The sequence below is a fragment of the Crocuta crocuta genome, unplaced genomic scaffold (assembly GCF_008692635.1).
Source record: "Crocuta crocuta isolate KB4526 unplaced genomic scaffold, BGI_CrCroc_1.0 scaffold759, whole genome shotgun sequence".
Lineage (NCBI taxonomy): Eukaryota > Metazoa > Chordata > Mammalia > Carnivora > Hyaenidae > Crocuta > Crocuta crocuta.
Window position 1 is genome coordinate 18,216 of NW_027527150.1, and position 21,548 is coordinate 39,763.

Genomic DNA, 21,548 nt, shown 5'->3' on the forward strand with positions numbered 1-21,548 from the left:
CCAATTTGAATGGATAAAAATTGGTGTTCCCAGTTGGATTTCAGTTCATTTCCTTCCCCATATGACTGGAGTCAATTACTTTCTTCGTTGTATTTATTAAGTTGTGAATCCTTTACATGTATTTTCTCGTTGGGGTCAAAGTCATTTTATAAACCAGTTTATTGACAATAATCAATAAAAGGAATCATATTGACATTGATGTCAAAATTGCTATTGCTGTTCTTTCCTTAACTTTATTCCTCTGACATAATCCATGTTAGCATTTGGATGTGTACCCATATCCGTTCACTTTGTGAATGGATCTCTCTCTCTCTCTCTCTCACACACACACACACACACACACACTCATACAGAAGCCATTTAGTGAGCACTTGTAGAGGGATTCAGCCTCTGATGAGAGATGACAAAAGTTCAAATCTTACTTCTGCCACCTCCTGTAAGTGTTCTGTTTCCTCACCCAAAAATGGAAATAATAGCTTCTACTTCATAGATTTCTTTTTAAAACAAAGTTAACATGCATAAGATACTTAATACCTGGCTCATAAGAAAGTATTAATGATTTTTATCTCTGTATGCCAGAAACATTAATATCGTAGATATAAAAATGTTAATGAAAGTACTTGTTTTTTAAGCGAAATGAGATAATTCCTATGTTATTTTGAATTTTGCCTTACTTAACAACAGCTCACTGACCTTTTTGCTTGTTAATATGTGTGTGTGATCATTGTTTTGTTAACTGCTGCCTACTAATCTGTGATCGGATTTAGTCATTGCTTTAGCCAATCTGTTGGACATTTAGCCTTTCCAACTTCTTGCTATCAGAAACCACACTGAAACAAAAATCCCTGGACAAGGTCCTTGCAGTTTTTACACATTTCTTGGAGGACTAATTCCAGGAAGGGAAATGTTGAGTCAGAGCTAGGTGTAAGCAGTGCTATTCCAGGTGCTGACTTAAAAGGCCACACCAACTTGAGAGGGAGTGAGGGAGAAGGAGGGAGAGAGAAGAAGAGAGGGAGGGAAAGAGGGAGGCTGGGAAGGAGAGCTGTTATCTGGGCCACAGGGAAGAGGGAGAGAGGGTACATGCACAAATACACCTTTCCTTGCAGAGCACGGCTGAGAGCCTTACCTCTGTGCTTGAACAAACTTCCACATGGTCCAACTTCACCAAAGAAGAGACATCCACTCTGGCCTCTGTTCTCCTGGAGAGTGTGAAAAGCAGCACCCTGGCAGCTTTCCTGAAACCCTCAGGCAACGTGACTCAGACTGTTCAGACAAAATACTTAGGTGAGGAGGCAAGGTTCCATCTGGGTGCTGCTGTTGAAGGGTGGGGCGTGGGCAATGCTATGCCCGGTGGCTTCACCGTATACCATTTCCCCAACTGTTTCAAACCTCGGAGCTCACAGAGAAGCAAGTCCCAGGATAGTAACTGCATCTCCCATTTGCTGAGTGCCTGGCGTTGAGTTAATGGTGTGTGGGAATGTATCACTGATTCATTCAATAAGTATCTGAGCCCCACCATGAACAAAGATCTCATATATGAAGATAGAGAGAGTGCTGTTGAGAAAAATAAGCTAGTCAGCTAGAGAGGGTCAGGCTTGGGGGGAGCATTGCTGGCTTATATGGTGTGGGCAGGCCCTAAGGGAATGGAGCCGTGGTTGTATTTGGAGAGAGAGCAAAAGTTCAGGAATACTTGGTGAGTTCAAGAAACAAAGAGGAGGCCAGTGTGGCCATAGAGCAGGAGAGAATCATCAAGGCTGTAGGAGAAGAGGTCAGAAAGGAAGGGGAGAGGTGGGTGGACTCAGGATTTTATTTGGAGTAAGATTGGGGTGGGTGTGGAACAGGAGAGTTTGAGGCATGCCATTATCTGGCTTATGTTTTAAAAGGATACTTCCAATTCCATCACCTATTTTGTTTTCATGAGGACCCCTGTAATTAGTGCCATGTCACGGGAGAGAGACCCAAGGCTCAGAGAGGTTCAGTCATTGGTCCTGTTTGCTCAGCTGGTGCAGGGCAGAGCTGGATGCAGACTCTGAGCGCTGGTCCACTCTACTGCGCTCACCCAGCCCCTTACTAGCCCCTTAGGCTTCAGAAAACGTGTCTCCATTTAGAGCAGCCAGAAGATCAAGACTCTGTTGCCTTCCATCTCTGTTGACCTCAATCCCAGTTTTCCGTGATGTATGACTAAGGTGTGAAAGCTCACTCTGCAGCTCCACCTGGGTTTCTAATTGGTTTCATCATCCTCCTATCAACCCACCCAGGGGCTCAACGTCTTCCCTGTGATGAGCTGGCTGTTTTTATTCTTTGCCACTAGATACATAGAACTTTGTGGACAAGAAAGAGGATTTAGGACCCACTTTCTGGGGGATTTGGGGCAAATTCTCCCTGTTTCCTTTTAGAAATTGAAAGCAAGATCATCAAGGAAGAGTGCACTGAAAAGAATGAGACCTTTCTCCTCAAAGCCAAAGGGAATGAGATGAAGATTGGGTGTTCTACCATCAACGAATCTAAATCTATAGGTACAGAGCTGCTCCTGAGAACCAGGGAGGGGGGCTATGGTGTATTCAATCAGTAGACACTTATCAGTCAACTCTTAAGTTCCAAGACTAGTGAGATGAGGTCAGTGCCCTGGGGAAGTCAGATACTAGATACATAAACACTCTCACAGTATTGGAATGTCAAGACCTTTACTGTCTGGTACAGCACCACTGGCCACGTTTTCTTTTCTTTTCTTCTTCTTCTTCTTTTTTTTTTTCAAATAGTTTATTGTCAAGTTGGTTTCCATATAGCACCCAGTGCTCATCCCNGTGGAAACATACGGTATTTGTCCCTCTCTGCCTGAATTATTTGACTCAGCATAACACCCTCAAGGTCCATCCATGTTGCTACACATGGCCAGATTTCATTCTTTCTCATTGCCTGCCACGTTTTCTTATTGAGCACATGAAATGTGGCCAGGCTGTACTTTAAAACCTGGTAAAGTACACACCAGGTTCCAAAGGCTTGGTACAAAAAAAAACAAAGGTTGGGGAAAATCTCATTCATATTTTTTGTATGGATTATAGGTCGAAGGGATAATATTTTGCATGTATTGAGTTAACATGTTATTAAAATTAATTTTACCTGGTTTGGACTTTTGTGCAATCTGGCTACCTGAAAATTTAAAATTACCTGGGTGGTTCATATTATTTTTGGTGGACAGCACTGATCTGTACCAGATATGGGCAAGCTTGTCCTGCAGAGGGCAGATTAGTAAATATTTTAGACACTGAAGGCAATAGAGTCTCTTAGAGTGCAAAGACGCCCATACATGATATGTAAATGAGTGGGTGTGGCTGTTGCAGAAACACTTTCATTTACACCAAGCAGGCAATGGCCAGATTGGCCTTTGGGCCATGGTTTGCCACACTCTGATCTAGATGCTGTGTGGAGGGCTCAGGGAGCAGGCCTGGGACATCCCTGAAGACCACCAGCATTAAGAGGGGAAGCAAGCTTAACCATCAGAGTGGGAGGGGAACTTATTTCAAACTGCTCAGTTTGATTGTGCCTTAAAGACATAAAGTCATATTTATTTAAAACTTTTATACTGTTTCTTCATTTATGAGAGAGAGAGAGAGCGCGCGCCATGGAGGGGCCAACAGAGAAGAAGACTAAGAATCCCAAGAGGCTCCACACTGTCAGCACAGAGCCCGACACAGGGCTCAAACCCACAAACCGTGAGATCATGACCTGAGCCAAAGTCAGATGCTTAACTGACTGAGCACCCAGGCACCCCCATACTTATTTTTAAATGTAGCCAACATGTCTCCAGGGGGTAGCACTGGTGCTGGTGTAGGTCACCAACCTTGAAGCCCATTGGCTCTCCTGGTGTTGCAGTGCTCAAAGCAGGTGCATGGAGGCCCAGAAATGCATGGGTTATTAGAGTGTCTATGTGTGTGTATGTGTTGGGTCCTCAATAATCACTACTTAGCAAATGATTCCTTTTTCTTTTTTTCTTTTCTTTTCTCTTTCTTTCTTTCTTTCTTTTTTTTTTTTTTTTTTTTTTTTTTTTTTTGGCGAGCATTTGGGGAAAATCACAGGGACCACTGGAGTGGCTTTTGTCTCCTTTTCGGGGATGGAGTCGTTTTTAGATGAGAGCTTCTTCCAAGACCTTCAGACCCCCTTCACCAAGTCCCAAAGGAAGCTGAAGATGAATTCTCGCGTTGTGCAGGGCATCATGACTGGGGAGAAGCAAGATGGGTTCTCTAACCCAGTCATTTACACGCTGGAGAACATCGAGGTTTGTGAAGAGGTTCTTGTTGAGCCCCTATCTTCCAGTTGACAACACCTCACCCCACAGTGGACATTACTTTCATTTCTGATAGAGACCCATGAAGGTATTACGCTTCTAGACAACTAACAGTTCCTAGCAACTCAAGACATTTCCCAAAGTCCACTTCCAGAGGATTGGGCTCTCATATATATATAACAATATAAATAGCATATATAATATATATCACATTAACATATAGCATATATAGTATATTGCATATATAATATATGGTTTATACAATGTATAGCATGTATTATATAGCATATATAATATTTAGCATGTATAATATAGAGCATATATTATATATAGCATATGTAATAGCACATAGAATATATATAGCATATATCATATATTGCATATAATCATTCATTCATCACTGGGCAAGATTGGGCTCAGATTAAGAATGTTGATGCAGGAAAATTTACATGGACTTTATTATATTAGCTATGACCAAGTTAGTAGTAGAGGCAGATCTGGTATCCAAGATCTTTCTCACCATCCTCACACACCAAAGTATTACATTTCCTTCCATTCCCTCCCAAACATACCTGCATCTTCTTGTCCTAGGTGACCCTTGAAGTTGGTCATACTGAATCCATTTGAGAGAGAGTCTAGGGTGATGAAAGTCTTTACATTTTTAGCCAAAGCAGCCACTTGAGATGCCTATCTGCGTTTCATGGGACACAGACATGGAAGGTGGCAGATGGACACAGTCTGGCTGTGTGATTCGTGAAGCTTCTGAGATGCATACTGTGTGCAGCTGTAACCAGATGATGAACCTGGCCATCATCATGGCTTCTGGGGAGCTCACGGTCAGTACTGACATTCTCTGCTCTGGGTCTCCAAATCCGAGGGGAAAATATTGTGAATGAACATCCATTGTGTGTCTCCCATGGCCTTGGGTGTTGTGGGGCACAGTCATGGGGGACAGACAGGGTGTGCCTCTGCCCTTGGAGAACTCATAGTTTGGCTGGGAAGTCATGAAACTCACATATAAAAAAAGAAATAACCCCTGAACAAGTTAATAATGACAGATCCCATTCACAGAGCATAATAGCCTGTGTTTGATCCTTTATTTTAAGGTAAATGTTTTCAGGCCATTTTACAGGATGGGGGCTGAGGCTCCATAGCCCACTTACTCAGAAAACTAAATGGGTGCAGATGAGACCTGAACCCAGGACAGACTGTCTCCAGAGGTCTCTTTCCACAAAACTAAGCAAATGGGGTGAGAAGTGGTGCAATAGGGATCCAGAAGTGTGTCAGTGAGAGCTAGTGATGGGGCGGGGCAGGGTGGGTGAAGCGAGCCTTGGTGGGTGAGTGGACTCAGTGGAGGGCAGGTAGTATGTTCCCTGCACAGCTGTGAGCACTTGAAGTCTTTCCATTTAGTATCATTTAGCATATTCATTAGGATCCTCTTTTAACAGATGAGGAAACCGAGGTACAGGGCAGTTAAGTGTCTTTCCCAGGCTCATACAACTAGGAACTGGCAGAACGATAGTTCATTTTCCTCACCATCACGTAACAGAATCATAGGGAGTAGCTGGTGAGATGGTGCTTTGGTATATCTTCCCAGAAGGACCTGAAAACCTTTAAATCAGTTATGATTGATGGCATAGGGGAAGGGCTCAGTGTGCCATTTCTGCTCCCAGAAATAGGAGCATCCCTGAATGCCTCTGTGGCAGTGCCAGTTCAGTGCATGAAACGGTGATCACTCTAGGTATTTCGGGCAGGGGACAGGATGGTCACAAAATCACGGGGAGGGATGGAGGAGGTTGAGGTCAGGGGTTGCCACCTGGGGTCTGGCTTGGAGATCACCCCTCTGCAACTGTAAACCAGAGGTCAGAAATTGCTGCTGCCAATGGAAGAGGGGACAGCTAGAGCACGGAGCCCAGCCATCGCTTGGTCCTGTCCACAGAAGGCTGGTGGCTCCCTCCTTTCTGCCTTCCAAAACCCTCATGCATACATCTCCCTGGGAAACGTAAAGGACACCGTACCCCCAGGCGATTCTGGGAAATGTAGTTTGTAGACACCCTGCCCTGGTATGGCATGGGTGAGGCACAGGACCAGATGGGAATGGGTGTTGATGGAGGGCAAAGGATGGCGATGGACAGCACCTCCTTCACTCTGAGTGCCGAAGGAGAAAACGTCCTCGAACCCTTTCAGGAGTCTGGATAATTCTTTTTCTTTTTTTCTGCCTGGAGGGATGTTGGCCCCTCTCTGAATGATGTATCTGTTTCCTGACAGACGGAGTTCTCCCTGTACATCATTAGCCACGTGGGCTTGATCGTCTCCTTGGTGTGTCTCGTCTTGGCCATCGCCACCTTCCTCCTGTGTCGTGCCATTCGCAACCAGAACACCTACCTCCACCTGCACCTCTGCGTGTGCCTCTTCTTGGCTGAGGCGCTCTTCCTCACCGGTGTAGACAAGACTGACAACCAGGTCTCACATCCCAGCCCCATCGTCTCCACATCTGCCCCTGCTCATCCTACCCAATAATCTCTATGCTAGTTCCCACTTCAGTACCTTTGCACGTGCTATACCCACTTTTGATGATACTTGTTCCCCAATTCTTTACCTGGTTTACGCACTCTTGTGATAGGTGTCATTTTGAAATTGTTTCCCTGGTCGTGTTATATACTGTGGTGGTCTCTCCTTAAACCACTGGTCCTTACCTTGCATGATTCTTTCTCTACGGGGCACTCAGCAATATCTAGAGACTTGATCAGAGGTTATCCCTGGGAGAGGGCGCTACTGACCTCCAGTGGAGACTAGGGATGCTTCCAAACACCCTACAATCCATAGAATAGCCCCCAGGAAAGAAAATAATCTGGCAATAGTGTTACAAATGTCAATAATGCCTCAACTGAGAACTCTATCCCTGACGAGTCTATTTTGCTTTCTTTCCCAGCTTTTATTTGAAACCATATTGATTACTTGTTTTTTTACTAGCTGTGTATCTCCACCACCCGCCCCATGCAATACACACACACTAGACTGTGAGCCCCATGAGAGCAGAAACTTTGGACAATTAACCCCTTAGAAGTATACCAGAAACATAGTAGGATCTTAGGGTTTTTCCAGATGGAGCACTATCGGCATTTTGGCTGGGACAATCGTTCTTTGTGGAGAACCATCCCCCTCACCATCCTATGTTTTCCTTCTCAGACCCCTTGAGAAATCAATGCTAGTATCCCTCCCATCATTTGACAGGGAGTGAGCAAACGTTTTGTTTTTTTTTTTAATTTTTAATAGTTTCTTTTCAAGTTGGTTTCCATATAACATCCAGTGCTCATCCCCACAAGTGCCCTCTCCATGCCCATCACCCCCCCTCCCCTCTCCACCACTCCCAACAGCCCTCAGTGTGTTCTCAGCATTTGAGAGTCTCTCATGGTTTGCCTCCATCCCTTCCCCAACTATTTTCTCCTTCTTCTCCCCCATGGTCCTCCATTGGCTTCCTCCTAATCCCCATATATGTGCAAACATATGGTATTTGTCCTTCTCTGCCTGACTTCTTTCACTCAGCACAACACCTTCAAGTTCATTCCATGTTGCTACACATGGCCAGATTTCATTCTTTCTCATTGCCATGTAGTATTCCATTGTATACATAAACCACATCTTCTTGATCCATTCATCAGTTTAAATGTTTTATTTATTTCTGAGAGAGAGAGAGAGAGAGAGAGAGAGAGAGACAGCATGAGCAGGGTAGGGTCAGAGAAAGAGGGAGACACAGAATCTGAAACAGGCTCCAGGCTCTGAGCTAGCATCAGCATAAAGCCGGAGACAGGGCTCAAACCCATGAACCACGAGATCATGACCTGAGTCAAAGTCAGATGCTTAACCAATGGAGTCACCCAGGTGCCCCAACATTTTCTGTCTTAAAGAAGCAGTTGTAAATATCTTTGGTTTTGCAGAATCCAGGCTCTCTGACCCAGCCTCTCAGCTTGGCTGTTGTAGCATGAAAACACCCACAGAAAACACAGAAATGGATGTGGCTTTCTGCCAGTGAAACGTGATTTACAAACAGGCAGCCAGCCTGATGACTGTAGTGTGCTCACTCCTACACCCTCAACATCTTCAAACATCCTCTGAAGTGGGGTGATCAGCTATCTGCTCTTTTCAAAACACTGAAAAGTCCCATGTCCTGGGAAAGACCAGTCCCAGGCCAGAGAGGACTATTGGTCCCCCTACCAAAAGGATGAATAACAGGAAATTCCAATCAAAGGAGTAGCCCTGCTGTGTCTGAGAACCTGCCCCTTGGAGGGGGCGGGGGTCCTGAGTGTGCACACTTCTCTCCTCCAGACGGGCTGTGCCGTCATTGCAGGCTTCTTGCACTACCTTTTCCTGGCCTGCTTCTTCTGGACGCTGGTGGAGGCTGTGATGCTCTTCCTAATGGTCAGGAACCTGAAGGTGATGAATTACTTCAGCTCTCGCAACATCAAGATGTGGTACTTCTGTGCCTTTAGCTATGGGCTCCCAGGGCTGGTGGTGGCCATCTCTGCCATCGTGCAACCACAGGGCTACGGGATGCATAATCGGTAAGCGCGACCCCTCTGTCTCCCTGAACACCCTGCTGTCATGGTCCATGATGATAATTATGTGAACAAGAACAGTAACAATAGTGGTAATTGCGTCTACCATTTCTTGAGCTCTTTATGGCTTGTGGGTCTCAGGGCTGCCATGGTCTGTTGCACCTCTTGTGCACCGCACTAATCCAGGAGCCACTGTTTGACCTATAGAATAGGTGAATGGTGGCAGTGTAACCAATGAAAGAAACTTGGTTGTGCAGCTTTGAATTCTGGATTCTGAAACCAACCTGCCTGGGTTTGAATCCTTGCTCCATGACCTTCTGGCTGTGCCCTGGGCAAGTTACTTAACCTCTGTAGGCTTCCACTTCCTCACCCATACAAAAGAGGCAAACAGCAATGCCGACATCCTAGTGTTGTGAGGGTTAAATGAGTTATTATCTGCAAAACATTCAGAATGGTGTCTGTCACAGGGTAAAGCGCTAGACGTGCCATCATCATCATCATCATTATCATCATCATCATCACCATTGTCTGTTTTAGAGCAAGGTCTGTTTATCACACGGGTCTGTGCGAGATGATTTAGGGTAGTATGCTGGTAAGTATCATTTAAGATTCTCATACAGCTCAGAGTCTGGAAGGGGAAGATGGACAGTTTTCAAGGAAACAAACACCACAATAATTTATGACACCAGTAGATGCTATTTAAAAAAAAAATAAAGCAGCATGGTCTGCTACAGAAAAGCCAGGGGTAGGGAGGGTCCCAAGTGGCTTTTCAGATGAGGTGGCATTCGAGCTGAGATTTGAATGACCAGGTGTGCCAGTAGAGAGGTCTGAGCAGAGAGGAAGAGATGGCAAAGGTACATATTGAGGGCGAGCTCTACGCAGGGCGCCAGGTGATCACTTCAGGAACATTCACCCAGGAAGAAGGTCTGAAAGCAGACTCGCTGTGGTCCAAAGAAAACTGAAGTGTCACCCAACCCGTCATGAGACTTTTCATCTCAGGATCGGCTTCCTGTAATATCCTCCATTAGTGCATTTTGGGGGAGAGAGGGAGTGACTGTAGGGTCAGGAGTTAAACAGGCGCTGACTCCTGTTTGTCTTCGTAGCTGCTGGCTGAACCCAAGCACAGGATTCATCTGGAGTTTCCTGGGGCCGGTCTGCGTCATCATCACGGTAAAGCAAGTTGCTTGGTGCAGTGTGCCCGGCTGAGGTCAAACGTCCTCCCCTCTGATCCCTGGCTCTTGAGATTTCAAATTTAGAGTGCAATTTCTTTCACTTGTGATTTTTTTTTTTGCCCTCTGCCAATATGCAAATGGCCTAGAGGGGAACACAATCTGATTTGTCTTTTGTGTTTCAGTAGGAATAGGTCTATTGATGTCTTCTGAGGCTAGATGTTGAATGACAAAAAAAAAAAAAGGAAGAAATAAATGATTAGGAATGTGGGGGTGGGGGTAGAAGAAAACAGTGGGATGGTAGAAAGGGGAACCTAGAGATTTTTTTCAGCTTTATTGAGGTATAACTGACAAATAAGAATTGTGTATNCCAGGAAGACTTCCATGAACTTTACCATTCTCAGTTGTGGAGGCTGGAAGTGTAAGATTGAGGAGTGGGCAGGGCCATGTCCCCTCTGAAAGCCCAAATGAAGGGTCTGTTTCAGTCTTATTTTTTTAAATCTTAGTGGGCAGGGGAAGAGTGGCAGCAAGGGGTAGAAAGAGAGAGAGAGAGAGAAAGAGGGAGGTAGGAAAGGACAGAATCCCACACAGGCTCACACTCAGCATAGAGCCTGATGTGGGGCCTGATCCCACGACCCTGGGATCATGACCTGAGCATAAATCAAGAGTCAGTCGCTCAACCAACCGAGCCCCCAGGTGCCCCTCCATTTCAGTCTTCTAACCTCAGGAATCCCTTGGCTTATAGATGTTTGGCTTTCCCTGTCATGTCAGCCTCTGTGTCCATTTTCCATTTTATAAGGTCATGTGGAATTTGGACCTGCCCTAATGAGCTCATTTCAATTTAATCACCTCTGGTAAAGCTTCTGGCTACAAATAAGATCACATTCTGAGGTCCTGGAGGTTCAACAGTTCAACCCCAACAAGGCACTGATCTTGAGTCTAACTTCCCACACACATCCATGAGGGGTGGTAATCAGTGGCGATCCCCCAAATGAGAACAAGTAAAGACTATTTATTGCTATAGGAAGGGAGTCGGGCACCATGACTTGCACTTAGCAGAGACTCAGAACCAGGGAGAGGAGTCAGAAGGCTGTTTAGGGGAAAAGGGAAGGCTTCCGGTGTGCCTGCTTGGAGGCTCTAGGCACTGGGACTCTAGATGCAGGCCAACTCAAAGCAGGGCACCCAATGTGAGTGCTTAGGGGAGCATGTCGGCTTTTTCTGTTGGGTTCTAACTTGGAAATGAGGGAAGAAATCAGGGAGGCTGTCAGCCAACAGTCAACAACTGGGTGTTAAGTGTTGATTGCTGTAGGGCTTATTATCGTGCTTCCTGGAATGGGTACCGCACACTATGGATTTTTGACAGGTGGTGTGGCCATTGCCCATTTGTCTGCCCGATATCTCAGTCCTCTCTGCTTGACTTTGTAGATCAATTTCATCCTCCTGACTTGCACGTTGTGTATCCTGAGGCAGAAGCTTTCTAGCGTCAACGCAGAAATCTCGACACTCAAAGACACCAGGTACAGTCCCTCCTTCCCTTTCTCTCTGCCAGTCTCCTTCATCCTTCCCACACACATTCCCTGAGCACCTCTTTGTGTGCTTGGTCTGGTGTCCAGGACAGAACAGCGCACTGTCTAGATCTGGGGTCTCAAGCACCAGCTCTGCCACTTATAAGCTGTGTGACCTTAGGCAAGTTACACAACCTCTCTGAATCAGTTTCCTCATCTGTGTACTGGGGGTATTAACATTGACCACTTAATGTGGCTTATGAAGCATTACTACAGTTACTAGGAAGGATGAGTATTTCATATATTGTAACCATTAATACATTTTCTAATATCTACTGTGCACAGTTATATATGTGCATATTTACAAAAACAGAAACCTACCATCTACTATATTTTTAGAGCCATTTTTCTCTTACTAATGTCATGAATATTTTTTCAATTTAACTAGAAATTCTTTGAAAATATCTTTTGTATATTCTATAAAGCATTTCAATGTAATAATGCAACACAACTTATTTATTATGCCTTATTCGTGGACGTCCACGTTGTTTCTGTTTTGGGGGGTAGGGAGAGGGCTATTATAAGCAATGTGGTCTTGAATACCGTTATGGATAGAAATTTCTCCACATCTGCAATTATTTGAGCATAACAGTAGGCATGAAATGGCCTGAGCTAAAGGGCAGGTGGTATTGCCATGCTTTTAGTATAATTGCAAATCGTTTTCCAGAAAATTTGTTTCTATTTGTAGAAGTGCATGTTTCCATACAGCTTTGCAACACTGGGGTTTATAATTTTTGTTGTGGTGTTTTGCTGATTGAATAAGTGAAGTATACAATCTTATTATTTTAGTTTTGTATATATTATTTTACTTAACAGATGTGAGACATTTTCATATTCTTATAGGCGGTTTGTGTCTTTAACTTCCTCACTCAACTGATCTTCATTTTAAGAACCTACCAAAGTCAGGGGTGCCTGGGTGGCTCAGGCAGTTACATGTCCATGTTCGGCTCAGGTCATGATTTCATGGTTGGTGCGTTTGAGCCCCACATTTGGCTCTCTGCTCTCATTGCAGAGCCTGCTTCAGATCCTCTATCTCCCCCTCTGTCTGCCCGTCCCCACCATGCATGCACTCTCTCTCTGTCAAAAAAATAAACATTAAAAAAAAACAACAACCAAAGGTATACCTTATCTAGGTTTTATTCTCAGGAACCATATGATGTCCTCTGCTTGTTTTCCTCTCACTGTCCAGTCCGTATTCATCTTAAATTTTAAATATTTTTAAATCCTATATTTTAAATTTTAATATCTTTTAAAAGTTGATGCATAAAGTTTAAACAAAGTTAATACATTCAATAGAAAGAAAAATTAATCAATACAAAAGCAAACACATGGGAAATAATTCCCCCTCTCTTCCCAGATCTCTTACACCCTAAGCAGCCATTATCACTTGAATTGAGCTTCCTTCTAGAGTATTCTATCCTTACACATTCACCTTCGGATTACATAAATGATAGGGTACTATACATATCTTTCTGAACTTTGTGGGTTTTTTTCTATATAATAGGTAGCTGACTTCAAATCAATACTTGTGTTAAAAACAACTACCAAAAATGTCTTTGTGCCATATGCTGCTTTAAGAAACCGTAGAGACATCTCATCTCATTTAATATGTAGAAGAATAAACACCACATGGTAGGCATTGTATTATTATCTCTAGACAATTTGACAAAACTGAGGCACAGTTTCCACAGGTCTTCAGAGCCTGTACCCTTACCCTTACAGTACGTGGACACTCTCCTCTCATTTAAAAAAAATGATTTTTGGGAAGGAGGCAAGACGGCTGAGAAGTAGGGAGCCCCATACATTTCATTCGCCCTCATCTCTCAAACGGAGAAGGCCTGAAGCCTTCGGAACCCTTACAGAATCCAGGTGTTTGGGAGGAAAAGGAGACAGAGTCCACTAAGAAAACCTTATAGGGCTACCTCAAGAAGCAAGCCAAAGGACACATGGTGGAGAGTCCCAAATACCACTACGAGTAGGGAAATAAAATAACCAAAGTCTCAACAAGACAGACCAAGAGACACCATTCAAAGAACACTTCCTGAAAGGACAGATCCTGAACACTCAAAGAGCCTTCTTTAATACAGCAGTACTCACAGGTGCAGAGTGCATAACAAGCTTTTAAAACTAACAAGAGACAGAAAGCTAGTCAAAATGACGAAACGGAAGAACTCTCCTCTAAAGAAATTCCAGAAGGAAGTGACAGCTAAAGAACTGCTCAAAACAGATAAAAGCAACATAACTGAACAAGAATTTAGAACAATAGCCATAAAATTGATCACTGGGCTTGAAGAAAACATGGAAGAAATCAGAGAAACTATTGCTACAAAGACTATGGAGCTTAAAAATAGTTGTGCCGAATTAAAAAATGCTATAAATGAGATGCATCATAAAAGGGAGGCATCCAATGCACGGATTGAAGGGGCAGAGAGGAGAATAAGTGAATTAGAAGACACAATTATAGAAAAAGAGGAAGCCGAGAAAAAGAGAGCTAAACTGATCCAGGAACACGAAAAGAGAGTTCGAGAGCTGAGTGATATAATCAAATGGAACAATATCTGTATCATAGGAATTCAAGAAGAGGAAGAGAGAGAGAAAGGCGCTGAAGGAGTCCTTGAACAAATTATAGCAGAGAACTTCACCAATCTGGAGAAGGAAACAGACATTGAAATCCAAGAGGCACAGAGAACTCCCCTCAGACATAACTTGAATCAATCTTTTGCACGACATATCATAGTGAAACTGGCAAAATATTAAGACAAAGAGAGAATTCTGAAAGTAGCTAGGGATAAAAAGGCCCTCACATACAAAGGGAAACCTATCAGAGTGGTTACAGACCTATCTACTGAAACTTGGCAGGCCAGAAAGCAATGGCAGGAGATCTTCAATGTGATGAACAGAAAAAATATGCAGCCAAGAATCTTCTATACAGCAAGCCTGTCATTCAGAATAGAAGGAGAGATAAAAACTCTCCCCCCCCCAAAAAAAAAGAAATTGGGAGAATTCGTCACCACTAAACCAGCCCTACAGGAAATCCTGAGGGGCACTCTATGAAGGAAATGTTGCGAGGAACGCAAGGTACCAGAGACACCACCACAAGCATGAATCCTAGGAAGAACACAGTGACTCTGAACCCATATTTTCCAATAATAACACTGAATATAAATCGACTAGGTGCTCCAATGAAAAGACATAGGGTAGCAGAATGGATAAAAAAACAAAATCCATCTATTTGCTGTCTACAAGAAACTCACTTTAGATCTGAGGACATTTTCAGATTGAAAGTAAGGGGATGGAGAAATATCTATCATGCTACTGGAAGTCAAAAGAAAGCTGGAGTAGCCATACTTATATCAGACAAACAGGGCTCTAAAGACAGTAACGAGGGATGAAGAAGGACATTGTATAATAATTACAGGGTCTTTCCATCAGGAAGAGATAACAAATATAAATGTCTCCAAATATAGGAGCATCTAAATACATAAAAAAGTCACAAACAGGAGGAATCTTATGGATAAGAATGTCATAATAGCAGGGACTTTAATAATCCACTTACAGCAATGGATAGATCAACTAGAAAAAAAATCACCAAAGAAACAATGGACTTGAATGACACATTGGACCAGATGGATGTGACAGATATATTTAGAATTCTACATCCTGAGGCCATGGAATTCACATTCTTCTCAAGTGTGCATGGCACATTCTCCAAGATAGATCACATACTGGGACATAAAGCAGCCCTCAATAAATATAAAAGAATTGAGATCATACCATGCACACTTTCAGATCACAGTGCCATGAAACTTGAAATCAATCACCAATAGAAGTCTGAAAACCTCCAAAAACATGGAGGTTAAAGAACACTAAAGAATGAATGGGCCAATCAGGCAATTAGAGAAGAAATTAAAAAACATATGAAAACAAATGAAAATGAAAATACATCAATCCAAATACTATAGGATGCAACAAAGGCAGTCCTAAGAGGAAAATACATTGTACTCCAGGCCTTTTTCAAGAAATTAGAAAAAGCGCAAGTACAAAATCTAACAGCGCACCTAAAGGAACGAGATGAGAGCAACAAGAATGCCCCAAACACAGTAGAAGAAGAGAAATAATGAAAATCAGCACAGAAATATACAATATAGAATCCAAAAGAGCAGTAGAACAGATCAATGAAACCAAGAGATGGTTTTTTGAAAAAATAAACAAAATTGACAAATCTCTAGCCAGACTTCTCAAAAAGGAAAGAGAGAGCACCCAAATAGACAAAATCATGAATGAAACTGGACTTACTACAACCAATCCCTCAGAAATACAAGCAATTATCAGGAATACTATGAAAATTTATATGCCAACAAACTGGATAACCTAGTAGAAATGGAAAAATTCCTAAACACATACTCACTACCAAAATTCACACGGGAAGAGACAGAAAATCTGAACAGACCCATAACTAGTGAAGAAATCGAATCAGTTATCAAAAATCTCCCAGGAAATAAGAGTCCTGGGCCAGATGGCTTCTCTGGGAAATTCTACAGGCACTTAAAACAGAATTAATACCCATTCTTTTCAAGCTATTTCAAAAAATAGAAGATGAAAGAAAGCTTTCAGACTCATTCTGCGATGCCAGCATCACTTTCATTCTCAAGCCAGACAGAGACCCAGCAAATAAAGAAACAATTCATCCTTGACGAATACGGATGCAAAAATCCTCAACAAGTTACTTGCAAATTGAATTCAACAGAACATAAAAAGAATTATCCTCCATGATCAAGTGGGATTCATTCCTGGGATACAGGGCTGGTTCACTATTTGCAAATCAATCAATGTGATATATCACATTAACAAAAGAAAAGAGAAAAACCATATGATCCTGTCGATACATGCAGTAAAAGCATTTGACAAAGTACAGCATCCCTTCTTAATAAAGACCCTTGAGAAAGTCAGGATAGAANCGAGATCATGACCTAAGCGAAAGTCGGACGCTTAACCGACTAAGCCACCCAGGCGCCCCTATGTTTAGTTATATTTTAGAGACACAGAACATGAGCAGATAAGGGGCAGAGAGAAAGGAGACACAGAGTCTGAAACAGGCTCCAGGCTCAGAGCTGTCACAACGAAGCCTGACATGGGGCTCCAATTCACAAACCCTGAGATCATGTCCTGAAACGAAGCTTAACCACCTGAGCCACCCAGCCGCCCCTCTGTCTAGCTTCTTTCACTGAGCAGGTCTTCAAGGTTCATCCACGTTTTGTAGCAGCTGTCGGCATTTCATTCCTTCTTATGGGAGAATAATAGTCACTGTGTGGACGGACCGTGTTTCATTTATCCATTCATCAACAGACGAACGTTTGGGTTGCTTCAGTTGGGGGAGGAGTAGGTGGGGAATGAATCCTGATAGGTATGGGGTTTCTTTCCAGGGTGATAAAAATGTCTTAGAACCGGGTGGTGACAGTGTTTGCACAGCATTGTGAATGTGCCATATGCCTCTGAATCACACGCTTTAAAGGGTGGAAATCGTGAATTTTACGTCATATGAGTTTTTCTTCAAGAAACATGTCATGGTATCTCTTACTCACGGTGTCACCGTTCCCTAGTTCTTGGACCTGCAGGCCCTCCAAGCACGCGATCACTCTAAACACTCTCGCATTATATATGTGTGTCCACACGTCTTTGTGCTACGTGCATCTGTAGGCCAACTGCCTTCTCAATGCCAATAGGATTCGATTTCTCTGCCTCTGGGCTTGGAGACTCTACCCCACATTTATTCCCACCTCTCAGGTGGCAGGTGACATGGTGGGAGCGGTGGGTCCCTGAGGACAGCAGCCCCTTCCAGGAACCTTAACCTCTGCAAACCTTCTCCCCCAGGTTACTGACGTTCAAGGCCTTTGCCCAGTTTTTCATCCTGGGGTGCTCCTGGGTGTTGGGCATATTCCAGATTGGACCTGTGGCCAGGATCATGGCCTATCTGTTCACCATCGTCAACAGCCTGCAGGGGACCTTCATCTTCATCATTCATTGTCTGCTCAACCGCCAGGTACAACGCTGCCCTTCCTGAGCCCATCCTTCAGGGGACACGCGAGTGTCCGCCCACGTCCCTGAGTCTGGGAACAACTCATCTTCTCGTGATGCGTGTCTTCCTCCAGGTGCGGGAAGAATACAGGAAATGCATTACCAGGAAGACCAAACGCAGCTCCGAGTCCCAGACCTCAGGGATGTTACTGTCCTCTGTCCCCTCCACTTCTAAAACGGTGAGAGACGGTGTGTTTTGCGCAAACTTCCGTTCAAACAGAACTGCCGCTTAGCAATACCAGCACTGTGCATGGAGAACCCAGCTGTGAGCTGTGTGTCCATGTATATTTTTGCACATTTGACAAAGTGTGGTGTTGGGGTTCAAGAGTTGGGGTTCAGGCACCAGGCAGCCTGGGCTTAAATCCCGGCTTTGCCCCATGGTAGCTGTGTGAACTAAAAAAGATAAAATGACTCATACAGATATAACGTGACCGTACATTAAGGATTTTATTTTACTCCTTCATCATCGAGGGAGTGAAGCAAATGTTAAACTGGCTCAAAAGAGAGTTCACAGAACATACATATACTTTATAAAATGTATAATTACATGTTATATAATAGGTATCATATAGATCTCGTATATAGTATTCATTATATACATATGAATTATGTAAAATAGACANTGAACGTGCAAGGGGCATCTGGGTGGCTCAGTCGGTTAAGGTCCAACTTCGGCTTAGGTCATGATCTCAGGGTTCGTGGGTTTGAGCCCCACATCAGGCTCNGGATTTTATTTTACTCCTTCATCATCGAGGGAGTGAAGCAAATGTTAAACTGGCTCAAAAGAGAGTTCACAGAACATACATATATTTTATAAAATGTATAATTACATGTTATATAATAGGTATCATATAGATCTCGTATATAGTATTCATTATATACATATGAATTATGTAAAATAGACATATGTCTGTTCCTTGCATTCTTTTTTGAGCCAGTGATAACATCTGCCAAGTTCCCTTGTTGATAATTTTATATATAATCACATACATATATAGAATTCGACATATAATTAGAAAGTTACATATTATATATTATACAGTTTTATATAAAATTTCATAGTACCATAAAATGAATTCTATAAATGTATAAATTACATGACTTATGCTACACATATATAATTTCAGAAACATTGAAATGAACGTGCAAGGGGCATCTGGGTGGCTCAGTCGGTTAAGGTCCAACTTCGGCTTAGGTCATGATCTCAGGGTTCGTGGGTTTGAGCCCCACATCAGGCTCTGTGCAGACTGCCAGCTCAGATCCTAGAGCCTGTTTCAGTTTCTGTACACCCTGCCTCTCTGACCCTTCCCTGCACACGCTGTCTCTCTCTCACTCTCTCAGAAATAAATAAAACAATTTAAAAACTTTTTTAAAAAAAGAAATGAACGTGCAAATGGAGGCAAGATTGATTTTTACACAAAATTTTGCATTGCTACTACTGCTATTTAAAATTTACAGAGTTGTAGGGGCGCCTCGGTGGTTCAGTTGGTTAGGTGTCCAACTTTGGCTCAGGCATGATATCACAGATGGTGAATTTGAGCCCCATGTTCGGTTCTGTGCTGACAGCTCAGAACCTGGACCTTGCTTCAAATTCTGTGTCACCCCCTCTCTCTGCCCCTGTCCACTCATGCCCTGTCTCTCTCTGTCTCTCAATAATAAATAAACATTAAAAAAAAGTTTTTAATTTACAGAGTTGTTGGNAATATTTTTAAAAATTTACAAAGTTGTAAAACTACACTTTACACAATAGCTCTTTTATCCCCCATTACAATTTTTTTCACTGGTTTATTTCAAGAACAAGTAACTAAGATTCAGTGGCTAAATTAAATAGAAAAAAAAATAATTTGTTTTTGAAAGAATTAAAGCCCAGAGTTAGGTGTTGCTGATATTGGTTATGCTGCTCAGGGATGTTGAAAAGGATCTAGATTTTCTCAAGTTTTCCTTTCCACTATGAGTTTGTTGACCGTTCATCAAATGATTTCCATGGTTGCAAGATGGTTGCCAAAGCTCCAGACATCATGACCACACTGAAGGCAAGAAGAGGGATAGGATGAAGCTGCAAATTCTCCTTTCAGGCTTCCCTCTTTCAGAGGAAACAAAATCTTTCCCAGAAACCCCTCATTGGGTTTCCCTTCCAGTAATAGGTCAGAACTGTATCACATGACCTTACATAGATACAAAGGAATTTGACAAAGCAAGTATTTGGCTTTCCTGCTTCTAGAGTGGAAGCTATGAATGGTGAAGAGGTTGAGAATAGCTTTAGAGTTTGCCATTAGTGCCTGTCACAGTAGAGGCCATCCTTGTTAATGTTGTAATGTTCATCCTTCTAGTGTTTGTTTCCATCTCTCTCTCTGTATTTATAAGACCCAAGTATTTACAACCCCCCGGAATCACATTGTACTAATCCTGCTGTGATTTTAATTCTGATTTCTCTCTCACAGGGATGAAGACCTTTCTTACTGCCAGTATGCTATGCAGCAACGTTTGAGGAAAGCCAATGCCTCCGGGAGCCGTCTCTGAAATCTCTTCACAGCTTAATGGGCAGAGGCAGAGTCCTGCCTGTCCCAGAGCCCTCTGGGAACCAAGAATTTCTGTTTCAGATGATCGGTTCTGCTCTTTGAGTTTCCAGAGTTTTGTGGGAATAACAGACCCCAGCGCAATGGCACGGCCAAGATTATCTGTCTACCATTTTGGTTTCTCCTAAATCCATTGGCGTATGGCTCCAGCACCTGTCATGTGTTTGACACAGAGTGGCCCTCAATAAATGATTTGTCATATGACTGATCGACCTAGCCTTTGAACAGATTCCCGCTGCTTTTAAAGAACCAGTCAGTGAAACAGTAATGGTGGCCCCAGAGTATGAATAAAACACATAGACCTGTAGGCTAGTTTTGCACGGACACTTACAAGAGTTCGATTGGTGAGTAGGAGCTCTGGGTGAGGCAGGATCCCAGTGTTTCATGGAGGGTTGCAGTGCTTGACAGCAACACCCTTTGGGAAGTGTTCTGGTTTCCTGGAAGCTTTCAGAGAACCAACGACTCTCTTCCTCCAGGGACTTACCTAGACCTTGTGTGAGATTCACAGTGCTCACAACGTTACCGCCATCCCTCATTGTCCTTCATGCTCCATAGAATCCTGGTTGCCAGAGGGAGAAGAGGGAGATTAAAGTTTTAAATGTAGGTATATCCTCTGTGCTCCCGTTGGCAGCACATATATTAAAATTGGACCAATGAAATGAGGAATCCTCCCTTCCGTAGCCACTCTCATACCTCCTTACTCAAAGTGGGTCCGTGCACCAGACACATCAGCATCACCTTGCTGGAAAAGCAGGATCTCAGGACCCACCTCATATTGGCTGAACCAGAACTTGCATTTTCATGAGAGCCCCAATGGATTTGTGTTGTACCTACAAATGTTCGTTCTAGAATATTCTGGAATATTCTTCTTTTTTTATTTTATTTTATTTTATTTTATTTTTTTTTACAAATAGTTTATTGTCAAATTGGTTTCCCAGTGCTCATCCCCACAAGTGCCCTCCTCCATGCCCATCTCCCCCCTCCCCCCCACATACATCAGTCCTCAGTTTGTTTCTCAGCATTCAAGAGTCTTTCATGGTTTGCCTCTCTCCCTTTCCCCCACCATTTCCCCCCGTCTTCTCCCCCATGGTCCTTAGTTAAGTTCTGGAATTTTCTTCTGTTTGCCATGATGATAGCAGAGTTTGCCTTTAAAACCAGAAAGGAAAAGATCTTCTTGACTTTTGGACTTTGCATCTGCCATTCCCTCTTCCTAGGNCATGAGAGCCCCAAGGGATTTGTGTTGTACCTACAAATGTTTGTTCTAGAATATTCTGGAATATTCTTCTGTTTGCCATGATGATAGCAGAGTTTGCCTTTAAAAC

At 43.1% G+C, this 21,548-nt stretch overlaps 1 protein-coding gene across 1 annotated transcript in view; it reads left to right on the forward strand.

Moving 5' to 3' along the window:
* LOC144230201 (adhesion G protein-coupled receptor E1-like) overlaps positions 1 to 20,400 on the forward strand; it is a 29,199-nt gene extending 8,799 nt beyond the window's left edge. Inside the window, exons 5-15 of the mRNA XM_077762435.1 lie at positions 1,107 to 1,284; positions 2,397 to 2,516; positions 4,077 to 4,276; positions 4,951 to 5,121; positions 6,554 to 6,748; positions 8,612 to 8,847; positions 9,945 to 10,011; positions 11,436 to 11,527; positions 17,447 to 17,615; positions 17,725 to 17,829; positions 20,092 to 20,400. Coding sequence (XP_077618561.1) covers positions 1,107 to 1,284; positions 2,397 to 2,516; positions 4,077 to 4,276; positions 4,951 to 5,121; positions 6,554 to 6,748; positions 8,612 to 8,847; positions 9,945 to 10,011; positions 11,436 to 11,527; positions 17,447 to 17,615; positions 17,725 to 17,829; positions 20,092 to 20,097 — 1,539 coding nt within the window. The 3' untranslated portion in view covers positions 20,098 to 20,400. The remainder of the gene's footprint in view (positions 1 to 1,106; positions 1,285 to 2,396; positions 2,517 to 4,076; positions 4,277 to 4,950; positions 5,122 to 6,553; positions 6,749 to 8,611; positions 8,848 to 9,944; positions 10,012 to 11,435; positions 11,528 to 17,446; positions 17,616 to 17,724; positions 17,830 to 20,091) is intronic.
* The last annotated feature ends 1,148 nt before the right edge of the window (positions 20,401 to 21,548 follow it).